This window comes from Marmota flaviventris, chromosome 9 (genome assembly GCF_047511675.1).
Source record: "Marmota flaviventris isolate mMarFla1 chromosome 9, mMarFla1.hap1, whole genome shotgun sequence".
Lineage (NCBI taxonomy): Eukaryota > Metazoa > Chordata > Mammalia > Rodentia > Sciuridae > Marmota > Marmota flaviventris.
In genome coordinates, this window is record NC_092506.1 from 12,194,489 (window position 1) to 12,210,314 (window position 15,826).

The following is a 15,826-nucleotide window of genomic DNA, read 5'->3' on the forward strand; positions in this document are numbered from 1 at the left end:
GGTGTTGGGATTGAACCCAGGCAAGCCCTCTCCCAACTGAGCGATATCCTCAGCCCGAGAGTTTATTCCTTATTATTCCTTTTATGCCCAAATAGGTCTTCAGGAGGTCGATTCAATTTTTTTCTACCTCTGAGATCCTTTATCTCTTTTTCTCAACTACATTCTTACAAGAATGGACAACAATGGGTGAGTGGTTGAAGGTTGTTTTTCTCAGCACACTGATGTCATTCTGCTGTCTCCTGACCCCTGTTGTCACTTGTTAGAAGTCAGCTGACATAGGAGTCACTTGACAATCTAGCTGTGTCTTCTTTTTCCACTTTGTAATTTCCATTGTCTCTTAATTTTTTTAGTTTTGCTTAAGATCACTGAGAACTGAACAGAAAGCATGAATTTAAAAACAACTATACTATGAACCAGCAAATTTACAAAATGCACCAAAGCATGATGTGTATAACCAGGTATCAGTTCCAGGTTTTATTTGAAGGCTTTTTAGAGTTTTATGGTAAAGATAAGGCAACAGTTTTTCCATGTCAATTCATGTTTTCCAAGAATAACACCATCGACTGGCCTTGTATACTCCCTAGTTTGTAAATTCTAACCAGTTTTTAACCAGGTCTAGTGTTACTCTTCCTAAAAACTTCTTTATGAATAAATTCAGTTGATGAAACCCTGCAAGTACCCACTCTACTTTCCCCTGTTGCGCCCAAGATCCTAGGTTCTTGTCTTCTTCTGCATATTTAATAAACCCAGCATTGAACTGCTGTAGATTTCCCTGGTGGTCTGTGAGTGGGTGCTTGGTGGTTGTGGAGGCCTCAGGGAGGTCTAGCCAAGACCCCCCACCATTAGGGTCCTACTCCTGGAGCTCATTTAGCACCTGTTCTACAGAAGCCCCTTGAGTTTCCCTGTTGGGACTTGCATATCTATGCTGATGGGGCAAGTTCAGCACTTTCTGTCATTCAGGGTTTGTCCCCCCTGCCTCCCGCCCCCAGGAATCACATCTCCCGGAAGTTCTTCACCATCTTCTCAGAGTTGTTCTTGTTTCGTTTTGACTCATGAAGGTCTGCTAAAGCATTGCCTCTACCCATCCTTTCTGTCTATGCCTTTGTGTATCTGAAAGAATAAGTTCCTGGGGCAGGAGTCAGGTGTCGATTTTATGATGCTGTTTTCTTAGCCAGGCACAAGGACCAATAAGTAAAATGCCTCCCAAACCAATATTCTTTCTAGAAGAAATAATGAGGCTATGCATTAAAACCTTACAGAAACTTTCCTCAGTCTTCTCTGTGTTTAAGAAATTGACTTTAGGAAAGACTCTTTTTCCCACATTCCACCTCTGAGGAGCTGCTGATTTCTCCGTCAGCAGGCATGGGACAATTTTTCAAGGTCCTCACAATATTTAGTATCTTCCTATTTCCTTGTTAATCCTTGACTAAATCCATAGAAATTCTGCATTATATCATATCTCAATGCATGATTCGACTCTACCCTGTTCTGTTAACACTGATTAACATAAGAAATTTGGCAGTGTTTTCTGCTAATTGGTATGAACCATCTTCCTTTGCCTGTCATCTAATCTAATAAATCTTGGTGATGTTAGGCAAGAAACAGGCTATTTTGCATCAGAGGAAGACTGCACTGAGCCTTCATAGATGAGATCCTACTTACAAAAACACCACCATCACTACCACCACCACCATATCTCTTACAGACTTCAAGCTGAGGTCCTCAAGAAACTCTTAGAAGCAGATATTTCAGAAGGTGGGACAGTGGGGTAAATGGCTCTGGCTCCTCAGAATTAGCAGCTACAATGCTTCCATTTAAAACTATTGGAACAAAAGTGCCTCCTCTGAAAAGGTCAGTTGCCATTGGTTGTGATGTGTTTAGTCTCTTGGCTATTTTATACCTTTTCTGCTCGTTCAACTGTCTAGATTATGGGTTGGCAACTCTACTAACATGGGACCTTCATGACAGTCTTTCTGAACAGTCAATATTGTCATAGTCTTTCATTCACTTATTTTGATAATAAGGGACACACTCTTAGAAACTGACTCAAGATGAAATAGAAAATTTGAATTCATATATACATCACGGAATTAAAAACTTTTCACAAAGATAAGTCCAGGCCTATCTTGAATTTTATGAGATGTTTCTAGGCAATCTGATACCATTTTCTTTACAAAGCCTCCCAAAAAAACATGAGAAAGGAATACTTTACAACTAGTCTATAAAGCCAGTATTAACCACAAGCAAAACCACAAAGACACCACAAAAAAGAACTATGTGTCAATATTCCTTGTGAATATAGATGCAAAAATCTTTAAAAGTGTCAGCAAACTGAATCTCACAATATAACAACAAAGGATTGTGCACTAAACCAGGATGGGGTTTATCTTAGGGATACAAGGTTTATTTAAGTCAGGGGGAAAAAAACCAATTCATGTAATATGCCCTACTAAAAGATGAAGAAAAAGCATTTGAGTAAATTAAAAAATTATGGTAAAAATATGCAACAAACTGGAAATAGAAGAGAACTTCCTCAACTCGGTAAAGTCCACCTACAGAAACCCTCAGCTGATATCATACTTGGTGGTGAGAGACTGTATGCTTCCCCCTAAATTCAGTAATAAGACAAATATGCCTGCTTTTACAGCTTTGATTCTGGGTTGAGCTAGGTATTCTAACCAGGGAATAAAGACAGAAAAAGCAGGTAAAACCATCCAGTTTGGAAAGGAATAGGTCCAGCTATTTCTAGATTACATGCTCTTGTGTATAGAAAATTCGAAAGAATCTTCTAAAAAGAACTCTTAGGACTTATAAAGGAGAGCAAGATTTCAGGATGCAGTATCAATACAAAAAAATCAACTGTGCTTCTACACCTTAGCAATGAATATTCAGAAGACAAAATGAAGAAAACAACTCCAGCTATAATAACATCAAAATGAATAAAATACTTGGGAATGAATTTACCAAAAGAACTGCAAGGCTTGTATACTGAAAATGTAAAACATTGGTGGAACATATTTAAAAACTAAATGAAATAAAGAGATATCCCAGATTCATGGTTTATGAAGTACAGCAACTTGTTATGCTAAGATGCTAATAACCCACAAAATTGTCTAAAAATTCAACACAACCTCTTAAAAAATGTCATCTGAAATTTTCTTTTGACAGAAATTGACAGGATGAGCCTAAAACTCATATAAAAATTTAGGGACCCACAATAGTCAAAAATAATCCTGAGAAGGAAGAATGAAGTTGTAGGACTTGTACTCTGTGTTTTCAGAACTTATTGCAAAGCTACGGGGATAGAGGCTCTGTGGTTCCAACGCAGGGTAGGCTATAGTGATAGAATGGAATTTAGAGCCCAGACATCAGCCCTTACAGTCATGCTCCATTGATATTCATCAATGTGGCTTGGAATAGAATAGGTTAAACAAGTCTTTTTAGCAAATGGTGCTTAGATGACATACAGAAGAATGAAATTGATCCCTTTCCTCACACCACACACACACACACACACACACACACACACACACACCAACTCAAAGGACAAATGGAAGACCTAAACCAATAAAAACCTTAGAAGATGGTATAAGAGTACATCTTTGGTCAGGCAATGATGTCTTAGATACAACACAAAACAGCATAAGCAAGAAAAAACCAAATGAGTTGATTCCATGAAGATTAATAACTTGTTGAAAAGATTGAACTTTAATGTATGCAAGTTTAAAAAATGGTATATTTTAGGTGATTGGGTGATTCTAGAATGCAGATTGGTGACTCTAGAATGTAGACTGTGGCAAAGTCATTTAATTGTATGACAAGCAGATGAAATAAGCTCACTGAAGGGGTGAGGGAGAAAAAGGTGTTTAGCAGAGTTGTGTGGGAAGCTGAAGAAGTCCATTAGCATGAATGTAAAGGTGCTGCTTATCAGCACGGCACTGCGTCCAGCATGGAGATTCCAGTCAACAATTCTGACACCACTCTGCATGTACAGAACATAATCGGAAAAAATAAGTGCACGGCTGGAGGATGGTGGGAGACAGGTTTCCCACTACTGGGAGGTAGTTTCCAAATAACCAGTAGGGGAGGCTAAAATGATCCACATGGTAATGCATCATTATGAACTCATGTCCAGCTCAATATAGATAGTTCTGAGCACATTAAGAAATATTTATAGATATGTGAATAAGTTGGGTTAATGCAGAGGTATTTCTTATCTGTCAGCTGAGAGAGTCTACAAAACAATAGTATTTCGGTAAAACAAGCACATCTAGTACCTGATCTTGGCTTCTAGTACCATTTATTGACAGAAGGAATGTGGGCTCCTCTGGATGAATGAGTGCTTCTAAGGCCTTGTGCAGGGAATATACAAGAAGAACCTAGAGAATCTTGTAGTGCCTGAAACTATGGAAATGTTAGAATAAATAAATCCTTTCACAAAACAGGGGAATGTACAAGGATCACAGGATCCAAAGAGTTCTCAGTGGCTGAAATTTTCTTAATTTGCACAATATTAAATTATAACTCAAAGTATTAAATAAACACTCATACAAGTCCATAATGATATAAATACACAATTGAGTGAATACATAAATAAATGGGAGAGAAATAGGCAAATCTGTCATTTAGAAAGATTTCAAACAATAAATGTAGACCCTCTGCTCTCAAGGACGTGGTACTTAACCCCCTACTCTTATTGGTGTTTGGACATAGTGATTTCACAGTACAGAAAGAGAGAAAATAGTAACTTGGTATACAAATATGTTCATTTTAGGAAAATTCTTTAAGATCTACATATTTCAGTTTTAAAAGATGGTAAGATGTTGAGTGCTTCAACATTAGGTGAAGGTGAGCTTTTTAAACTTAAGCATCCAGGTCATTCCCTTGGTATAGAAGTCTGTGAAGCATTACGTGGGTCTGAATTAGCAAACGCCAGAATAGTTTGGGCTTAGTTTGTTTGGCACGTAAAGATGAAACAACACTCTGGAGACTCCAGCTCCCTTACTTTTCCTTCTAGTTACTATCTTCTCCAAGATAAAAAAAAAAAATCACCTATCTTTTGAAAATAACTGGCCTTCTTTACTTGTTGCTTTGAAATTTTCTGTCCTTGTTGTTTACATTATCATTACGTGTCCAGGTGTCCAGAATTCACTAGGCTTCTGGGACTTGTGGGTTAATCATTTTATTTTTTATTGGTTCCAAAAATATTCCGTCATTATTTCCTCTTTCTCTCCTCTGTCTGTAATTCTTGCCTTGCCCCCTTGATGCCCTACCCGAAGTTAAAATCCCAGCTGGAGTGGGAGTGGATAGAGGCTGACAGGGCATTTGATCTATGGCTAAAATTTCCTTATGTACATTATGCAGTTAAGATTTCTCTGCCGTTATGGGACAGGGGACTTTGTTATGTCTTTTTATCCTTGATTGAAGAAGAGTATAGAATTCCATCAAGGGCTGAGTTCAACGTGGAGAAGGTCTCTTCCAGGTATTTCTACCTCGTGTGGACTTCGGGCCTTGACTTCTTTCTCTTTCCCTCTGCTTGTGCTGGGAATCAGATTCCAGATGGGCAGTGTTGACAAACCAGCGGGAAGACATGGCAGCTTTGGTGCTCTTTAACATACCATGGCTACAGAACTCGCCCTGTGGTTCCAGCTGACTTTTGGTTTTTTAATACCTTTAAGATGGTTTTTGTTTGGTTGCTTTTTGATTTTAGCATTTTTGTTGATACTAACAGCCCAATCCACCATTACCTGAACCAGTCTCTCTATTTTCTGTTCTCTGCCCTGATGTCTGTGGTTGAAGTGCATCCACCAGCTCAGTATTCTTAGACTCTGCTATGTGAAATATCTAACTTCTCTTAGGACTTCCCTCAAGTAGCTTTTAGTGTCTTCAGCAGTTTTTTTGGGGGTACCATGAGTTGATTCCAGTGCCCCATATATGCTAAATGCTTCACTCCATCATGGACCTACATCTCTGTCCCTCTTCACCATTTTTTGATATGTTGACTACCTTTTTCTCTTCAGGTGGATTCACACCTTTTACATGCTTTTACACTAACTTTAGTAGTATTTTGGGAAGAGCAGAAATAAGTGCCCATTTTCAATCTACCATGCTCTATCAGAAGCCTAAGTTACTAAAGCCAAATCAAAAACTAGAAGAACATTTGGCTTAAAATTCTAATGTACTTCTAGGACTATGAACCGAAACCAAACTGCTGTGCCTGTATTTTTCTTTTAGTATATCACTTTTAGTACATCGCTCACTTGTCTAGATGTTTTACCTCTTTTCCACCTGTGTGAATTCCTAAAGGTGGGTGTTGTGATGTATTCATTGTTCTGTTCCATAATGCGTCATAGAATGTCTTATCAAATATTATGGATTTCCTGAATGTTTATGAGTAAAAGACAAGACATGTGTATCCACAGTATTATCTGGATGGTGCTAATTAGGTGCTAAGAGATCTTTTTTTTACTCTAAAATTACAGCATACTTACAACCAAGAGGGCAGTAATTTCACCGCACCGAATGCCTTCTGGAGAATAGCCACAAATGTAGTTTCGATCTAGAAGGAAACCAAATGTGAGGAGAATGATTCCAGCTGCTGCTGCCACTTCGCTAAGAAAATTCATTACCCGGCTCACTCACTTTCGCCTGAAATAGAATCAGAGCATAACACAATGACTTAGGCCCGTCCTGTGCTATAGTCAAAGCAATGAGAGGGTGGCTGGAGAGCAGGATTCTAGTCAGTGTCACAGTGTCACAAGCTAGCTTCATTTCTTTGGGATTCAGCCCTCATCCACAGAATAAGAGGATCCAGTGAACTTTTAATACATTCCTCCTCCTCACATTCTGCACCCACGATGATTTCCATTTGAATGGGGAGGGGTGCACCTGGGACACAGGGCTATGTGGGGTTGCTGTGTTCCACTGCATTTAGACCTCAGGGTCCATTAGCATTTTCACTTCAAGACTCTTGTGTCAAACTGAACATTGCATTTCTCTGCAATTTTTGTTTCAAGCCAGAAACTTATAGGAGGTATTCTTTTTATATATTTACATTTACTCCTATTAATAAGTCAATAAGTGGTTCAGAAATATCATTTATTGGTTTATAATTAATATCTAATATCTCTGAATCTTTGGGTAGACCTATTCTAGATATAATGAATCTATAAGTTATAATTTCACATTCTTTAGCAACACTTTTGATTTCTAGATTCTACTTCTGACTTAATTAGGTTTTCTACAGTATGTCTTTCCTGTGGGTCAAATAAGTGTCTGTCAGAGTGTCTGGTATGCAGTAGGCATTAAATATCCAGAAAGACTGAGTGATGGACTAGCAGGAATATGGAGATGCATTCTACCATTAAGCGGCTGAGGAAATTGAACCAGTTGCTTAACATTTCTGTGCCTCAGCGTCTTCACATTTAGAATAAGAATTCGGCTTTGTGACCCAGAAAACACTATTCTGGCACTCTGAGCCTACGATTCCATGAAAGAAGGAAGCAAATGCCATTTTGTGGTATGAGTACTTGACCGTTTGTGGAATTGTGGTCACCTAGGGATTTTCAAAATTATTCGCTAGGATGAATAATTTCAAAGTTGTTAGTTTTTAGTCAAATGGAAACATCACTCACCAAGGATTCGGTGGTTATCCTTTTTAACGCAATGAGAAAGGCTCCAGACATAATGAACTGTGGGAGAGAATAAATATCTTAATGAGGGCCATGGTTAGCTGACATTGAAGAGTCCTCACGGGATGGGTGTCCACACATTCCCTTTGCATCCTCCTCCTGAGTTCACATGGTCTTTCCAGGCCTGAGAAGGGGAAGCTGTCTGGATGACTGTCCACACAGGACAAAGGACAAAAACACTGCACTGGACATTGGCTCCAGGCTTTGCTACTTATTTGAGCATGAGATTTTCTTTTAACCTTATGGGACATTAAGCTTTCTCACTCATCTTCCTTTTACGGCTATTGTGGACTCAGCTTTGCTGTCATGACACACTAGGTGTCACATCAACTTATCACCAATAAGATCCGATTCCATCTTTCTTATAACCTAATCTGGGGTTGGTAGCTAATATGCTGTTAATTCTGAACAAAAAAAAAATCCCAAGAATTTTCATGAAGGTGAGCCAAATATGGTAGCATTATTGTCCAGTGGAAACTTCCAATCCCATCACAGCCCACCCATGTTTAAGTTTCTAGTCTCCTTGCTGGCAATTCTCCACCCCCCTCCCTGCACTCTCACCCTCTGTGCTAAACTCTTGCAGTTCATAGAATACACAATGCTCCCCACACCTCCAGCCTTTTGCATTTATTTCCCCCTTGGCATGCAACAAGACACTCCTGTCCCTTGCTCCCGAAGCCCTGGATATACCTTCATCATCCTTTAAAACTCAGACTGGAAGTGGCTCTGGACAATGTCCCTTATGCTTTTAGATGCTTTTCCTATGACCTCTGTCATCGCTCATCACTCCATGGTAATTTGTCTGACTCTCCACTCACCTGGGACCTTGAGATTGGGGACTGCCTGTATGAGCAACCCTGCCACAGTCTGGCTGGGCACAAATGCCGCAGTACTTGGCTAATGGCTCCCAGCACAACCCCTAGACTCCACCCATTCTCTGGTGCTAATTAGATGCTAAAGTAACGTTTATTGAATGTGGTTAAATAGATCCTCCGTGCTCCCCTCTCTGCCTCTCCATTTATCTAAGGAGGAAGTTGTTCCTTTGCCTCTGCTTACCCGAGTACTTCCTATACCTGCGTGAGATCATATATTCATACTACTTTCATATGATCGGTGGTCAAGTTTTCTCCCTGGCCTGGACTGGGAGCCCTTTGAAGGACTCTCATTGTACTAACCTTTGGATCCTTGTCTTGCTCTATGGATCTACATTATATTAGCAACAAATTTTGAATAAATTAATGAACAAATAAACAACTACAAGGCCCAAAGAAATTTCCCCAGAGGAATTTCAAGACTTCAAGCTGGGAAAACAGTAATTCTGGTAATTTAATGGGGAAGTAATTTCATAAAGGCTATTTTTTTTCTTGGTCATACTTTTCAAAGCCCACTATACTCCTGAATGTATTTTATTTCATAACTAGGAATTCCCTGCCATCCTGGGTGTCATGGCTTCAAATTGAACTTGATTGATTATACTCACCAAAGCAGAGCCCCAAAATGGGTATCCTGAAAGAAGTATAAAAGGAAACCTTGGGTAAGGAGGTACCAAGGTGAAAAGAAAAATAATTCCAAAAGAAAAGTTTATGATTCCAATCAGGATCTGAGTAGCCTGTAAATGAGGGAAAAATCATAGTGAGAAAAAAACCAAAGTGATGGGTTTCCCTTCTACTTACATCTTCCTTTGATTAAAAAGATTTGGCAATTTACCTTCTCTTATGAAAAAATAAAAGAATAGTCAAAGTCCCTTTATGATGCTCACAGGTATGTGCTTAATTCTTCTGTGATATTTGGCGATTAGGAAAATGATCTAAGTCAATGTTCCTGAAAATGTGACCTATGGATGGCAACCTCAGCATCTTTTGTGAGCCAGAAATGCAAAGTGTCAGTCTTATCCTGTACTTATCAGAATCCCCAGGAGGAAACCAAGAAACCTGTGTCTTCATAAGCTGTCCGACTCCTTATCACATATGAGTGAATGTTGGAGGAGCACTCATTCTAAACTGCAGCACCAGCCTGTTTCAGGGAGAAGTGGACTGTCAGAAAACCCCTGCCTATGACCCATGCTCAGCCTGATGACGTACTGTCCCCCTCCCAGGCCTACAGCTCTCTTGGACTCTGTATTTTGTTTTGTTTTCCCTCCTGTGCCACACTTGTGATGCAATGCAACACCAAGCAGCAGCTTGACAAGTGGTAGGGAAGACCGCGAAAGTGACATAAAGAACAGAAACTATGGCATAAAGAGCAGGAGTCTGTGTCCTCTGCCCTCTTTTACTTTCAGTCCACCTTCTCAGTCTGAGTGATCTCACTTGCTGCCATAGCAACTATCACTTTTAGTAGAGCCCTAAGTGAGAACATTTTCATGAAGCCTGGACCCACACTTTTTAAAATCATAGCTTTATAGCCATACGCAGTAGTTGGGTTCATCCTGACAAACTCGTCCATGAATGGAATTAGACTTCAGTTCATGATGTCTCCATTTCCCTCCCCCTTCTCTCTCCCCTTCCTTGTTCCTTTTCCTCTACTAGACTAGATTTCTTTTCACTCATCTATTAATTTATATTTGGTTCTTTTTACTTATGCATAAAGGTGAAATTCCCTGTGGTATACTTATATGTGCACATATTAAGATTTTTAAAGAATTCATTCTTCATTGCCTCCCCTTTCCCATCCCTCCACTCTGCTTCTCCATCTCCTTCTACATTACTGATCTGCCCTTTATCTTTATGTCATCTCCCTTCCTCTTTCCTTTATTTTACTCTAGCTTCTGCATATCAGAGAAAACATGCAACCTTTGAATTTCTGAGTTTGGCTAATTTTCCTTTAGCATGATATTCTCCACTTTCTTCCATTTACTGGTAAGTGGCATAATTTCATTCTTTGTTATGGCTGACTAGAACTCCATTGTATATGTATACCACAATTTCTTAATTCATTCATTTATCGACAAGTACCTGGGTTGATTCCATAATTTAGCTATTGTGAATTGTGCTGTTATAAACATTGAGGTGGCTGTGTCACCATAGTATGCCAATTTCAGATCTTTTGGAAAGATATGAAGGAGTGGGGTAGCTGAGTCACCATGGTAGATCCATCCCTAGGTTTTGAGAAATCTTCATCCTCCTTTCCAGAGTGGTCACAGTAATCTGCAGCCCTAAAAACAATGTAAAAGTGTACCTTTTCCCCCACAATACTACCAGCACTTATTATTGTTTTTATTCTTGATCCTGACATTCTGACTGGAGAAAGATGAAATTTTAGTGCATTTTTGATTTGCATTTCCCTGGTGATAGAGATGTTGAATTTTCTTTTCTTTCTTTTTCTTCTTTTTCTTTTTTTTAAAATTTGTTAGCCATTTGTGTTTCTTCTTTTGAGAAGTTTCTCAAAAAGTTTAGTTCTTTTGCCCAGTTATTGATTGGGTTATTTGGTTTGTTTTTTGGTGTTAAGTTTTTTGAGTTCTTTATATATTCTGCCCATATTAATCCTCTATTAGAGGAGTAGCTGGCCAAGATTTTCTCCCATTCTGTAGGCTCTCTCTTCACACTCTTAATAATTTTCTTTGCTCTGCAGAAGCTTTGGTAAGTTTAAAAAAATACTGGGTAAAGAGAACCCCAGCCCTTTTATTCCATTTTTGGGAGTGAGCTCTTTTAGGAGGACACATTCTGACTTCTTAAGACCGTAAGTATTATAGAGGCAAATACTGCTCTTATTATAGGAATCTGGGAAGTTCATTCACCTCAATAGCCACCACTCATTCATCTCAATTATTAAGATTTTCTAACAGGCTTTCCTGCACCCATCTTCTTTTTCCACGTGTTGAGTCAGTGCTAAAATAAAATTCCAGAACAACTCCAAATTATATTACTCTTCAGAATTGTTTGAATAGTTAACTCCTGAATCCTGTGGGCATTAGATTCACTCAGAGAAATGTTTTAAAGATAACAGATTTCTAGTATTCTTCCTCCTCAAAAATGTGGGTCAATGGTTCCACAATGAGGCACAGGAAATTGTTATATACTTTATAAAAGAAGCACTTTTAGTAGTTTCAGTAATTTTATAGGTTGGAAACTAATTGTCTATATTATCAAATCTCATAAAGAGGGAACATATAATTATTGAATATTGGGTCTTCAAAGTACCTTCATGGTTGCTTTTGTTTTTATTTATTTTTTTTATTTTTTAAGTATTATTTCATGTCCAGCACAGTGGCTCATGCCTGTTATCCCAGTAGGTTGTGAGGCTGAGGCAGGAGGATGGTGAGTTCAAAGCCAGCCTCGCCACCTTAGCAAGGCCCTAAGCAATTCAGCAATTGTCTCCAAATAAAATAAGAAATAAAGAGCTGGGGATGTGGCTCAGTGGTAAGTGCCCCTGAGGTCAATCCCTGGTACCAAAATACACAAATATGTTATCTCATGCTTTTTATTGTGGCAAAATATACACAACATTTACCATATTTAGCATTTCATTTAAATCAATAGACTTTATTTTTTAGAAAAGTTTTAGGTTCCAGTAAAATTGATTAGAAACTTAAGAGGTTTCCTACATCTCTTCCCCTTCCTCTTTCTGCCTCTTCCCCTTCATCCCGGCATTTCCCACCACCACCATCTCACATGATGGTGGGACATCTGACACAGCTGATGAACCAACATGGACACCTCATCAACTATAGTCCATAGAGATCACATTAGACTTCATTTTGTGTTGCACATTCTGTGAGTTCTGGCAAAAGTCTGCCATTATAGTGTTACAATTTTATACACAATCATTTTCTTGACCTTAAAATCCTCTGAGCTACCCTATTCATCCCTTTCTGTCTCCCCTAGAACCTCTGGCTGGCACTGACTGATCTTTTCATTATCTCATAGTTTTGTCTTTTCCAGAATGCCTTATAGTTGGAATCATACAATAGGTAGCCTTTATAAACTGTCCTCCTTCACTGAACCCTAGTGTTTACAGTTTCCCTGCATCTCTTCTTGGGTGGACAGCTCATTTCTTTTACCAATGAATACTCTTGCATGGTGTGGATATCCTGTGGTTTTTATTTGTCCATCCTGGTTGTTTCTTATTTTTTAATCTTCTTGAGCCTTTGAAGCCTTGATTGACCTCTCCCAGCTCTCTTTTGCCATTCCTAACCTGCTACCATATGCATTTGTTTAGGATGTGTTTCGCATTTAGACTGTCCTGCGTCCTTCCTCTCTTTTTATTTCCACTTGTTGAAATTCCATTACTTCTTTAGAGTTCATGTTAAATGCCAAAATGGCCATAAAATTGTCTTGTCCTTTTAGTTGGAAGTAACTATTCTCTATCTGACTCGCCATCACTACCACCATTTATAGCTCCTATTAGATGCTCCATTGAAAAGTAATTTGAATTGTTTAGCACAATTTTGGACTTCATTATAATTGAATAGATCCTAAAGCAGTTTACATTGATGGTTCTCTTCTTCATTTTACTTGACCATCTTTTTCTATTTTTCTATTATATTTTTTCTGAAAAATTAATTTCTATTTTTTTTATTCTTGGAGGATGAGGCCTGAGAGGACAAATGTTTTCAGATATGGACAAATTATAATCTCAAACATAACTGAATCCTCACATTGTCCTAAAGAAGGATTGGTTAAAAAAAGAAAGAAAATTAATATTTATGGCATGGGTTAGTTAGGTGAATGGAGAGATGAGTATTAATAGTATTAAGAGGATATTCTGCAACAGCTGTATTCAAATATACATGTAATTTTCATGCCAGGCTTTGAATTCTGATTTTTGATTGGAAAAAAATATAAAACTGGGAAAATTGCAATAATCCAAGACATAGACTCTGTCCTGTTGACTTTTTGTTGATTTTCTTTCCCATTTCTTCTCTCAGAAATCAACTAGAAAAATTTAATAGTTGGTCAGTATGGAGAATGTGCATTTCAAGAGCCTAGGGACCTTGACTTATTCATCTTGTGTTCTCCTCTTTGCAGAATCTCATGCGTATTGGTATAGAAATGTAATTCATACTCTCTGAATTGAGTGGAAATAAAATTTGGAATTGACTCCTACCTTAAAACATGTGCCACCAGATATTTCTATTCTTTCCCTCTGCCCCTTTAGTAGAATACACACAGAGAGGCAAGTCTTACCCCTAAGATCTTCAGTTTTGAAGTAAGTAATTTCTGCAAGAGGTTTTGAGATGCATAGGTGGTAGCTGAGAGGACATTTTCATGATATTCTGGTTGGTTGATCTCTGGAGGAAATACCAGAAACACAGGACTGTGTGTATCCCTTGAGTTCATGATGGTACTGTTGGTGTTTTCAAATGAAAAAAAATATTTTAGTTGGTCTTTCAGTCTAGACCATGTTCTTTTCCTGTTCCAGGCCTGTCTGGAGCGCTGGCATTGTTTACTTGGATTTGGAATTATAGAATCATAGAGTCACAGAGTCATAGAATCTCAGGACTGGGCAAGATCCCAAGAAAGTTAGAAAGTAAGCTGCCCAGGACTGTGGATCCGAGGAATTCACTAGTAGTCTTGGTTTGATCAGAAACACATGTCACCATGGAAAAGTCATATCCCCCTATGCTGATCTCAGCTTTCTCATGTTTCTCTAGACCAGATCAGACTAGATGACCTATAAAGACATCTTAGTTCCCAACTAAATGGCAACTAGAATAAATTTCTCATTTTCTATATTCATGCAGGTGGAGGACCAAGTCTCATAGGCTATAGATCTAATTAGCCAATTTTGGGAACACACATAGCATCCTTGTAGCCTATCACTGTTTTTCTTTTTTTCACCTGATTTTAGTAGCTTTCCCTGGGTAAAAGTCTACCCCAAACCTAGTGGCTTCCAACAACTACTATTGTTACTTCATTGACACTTCTATGAGCCATACAGTTGGTTATTCTAGTCCTGTTCAAACTCGGCTCATCTCTACCAACTTCTCTCACACTTGAGTTGTCAACTGATGGAGTGTCCAGAGTTGGATGAATTAGGATATCCTCGGTCATGTGTCGGACAGTCAGCAGACTCCTGGTTCTCTTCCAATTCACAGATGCTTTTCATCTGAGTCATATGCTAGTGTTCCCTCGGCCTACACAACTGTGTAGATAGTCCAGGTTCAAATGTAAGGACATAGACTCCATGTCTGTGTGGAAGGATCTGCACTGTCAAATTGCAGGGATATGGATAAAATAAAAGGAAATTTTTTGTTTGTTTGTTTTTACATTCTGTCTTGTCATCTCTGGTATTTCCCATAGAGATCAGATCTTTATTTGAATTTCCTACTGTCACCAATGTGATCAACTTCTAGGCACTTACCAGTGAGAACATTTGTAAACACTGCTCATTCCCTTAAAATTTCTTTTCTTTGAATTTACCCTTTACTCACTCAATTTTCCATGGACATAGAATCCTCCTGGCAACGATCTTTCATAAAACTACCTGATGCTAGGTTAGTATTCTCTGAGTTTAGCAAACTGTCCTCCAAAACACTTCATAAGGTATTATTTTACCCTTACTACCCATGGCTTAGCTGTACTCTGTTATCGGCCAGGCTATATGGGCAATGACCAAACAGACTCCATTTTACCCTGAGACTCCATATCATGTCAGGAATACTTCTTCCATGGGAAAACCCCATCTTTGTACCCACTAATAGTTACATACCATAGCATACTTGGCAACACAAAATGGCAATTTTTATACAATGTAAAATTGTTCTCTCTTTGGTTCCCATTTTTCTTGGATAATGTACCCTGTCAGAGATTGGTTGTCTACACATTAGTAACCATTCTCTAATTTGTCCTCAACTAGGGTCATCTTGACCTACTTCCCTTCTGCATGTTTGCTGCTATGCCAATCTGGAAAGTCCCGTGGGAAATGCCAATGTATCCATTGCTTTGTTTTGCTAACTGCACCATTCTGCTTCTGTACTGCTTGCTTGCAGGTATGCCAACCCTGATGTGGTTTTTGCCTTTAAATACCCTAAAATGTTGACGCCCCAGACTGTTTTCTGCAGTGACAATTTGGTCCTGTAGGAAGCAGTCCTGGCTGGTCGAAATAAATACTCTTTAATTTGGACAAAAGTGGGACTTGGTGTGTTTTCTGAGACACTTGCCCCACAACACTTTAGACGTTTTCTGGTTTATTTTCCC

The 15,826-nt window shown here is 38.7% G+C and overlaps 1 protein-coding gene across 1 annotated transcript; it reads right to left on the reverse strand.

Annotated features, from left to right (window-relative positions):
- Positions 1-2,480: 2,480 nt before the first annotated feature.
- On the reverse strand, positions 2,481-13,966 carry Ms4a5 (membrane spanning 4-domains A5). Its single transcript, XM_071616913.1, has 5 exons — positions 13,814-13,966; positions 9,172-9,300; positions 7,631-7,691; positions 6,481-6,637; positions 2,481-2,511 (listed from the first exon to the last, which is right to left on the reverse strand). Exons 1-5 carry the CDS (start codon positions 13,964-13,966, stop codon positions 2,481-2,483), a joined length of 531 nt encoding a protein of 176 aa, XP_071473014.1.
- Positions 13,967-15,826: the final 1,860 nt, after the last annotated feature.

What these genes read in the sequence shown, in the direction of transcription:
- Ms4a5 (XM_071616913.1), bottom strand. Translation starts at nt 13,966, where the DNA reads ATGAACTCAAGGGATACACACAGTCCTGTGTTTCTGGTATTTCCTCCA. An exon ending in CAAAACTGAAGATCTTAGGG is followed by an intron (nt 9,301 to 13,813) that starts GTAAGACTTGCC and finishes CCTCATTTACAG; the next exon opens with GCTACTCAGATCCTGATTGG. An exon ending in CATTTTGGGGCTCTGCTTTG is followed by an intron (nt 7,692 to 9,171) that starts GTGAGTATAATC and finishes TCTCTCCCACAG; the next exon opens with TTCATTATGTCTGGAGCCTT.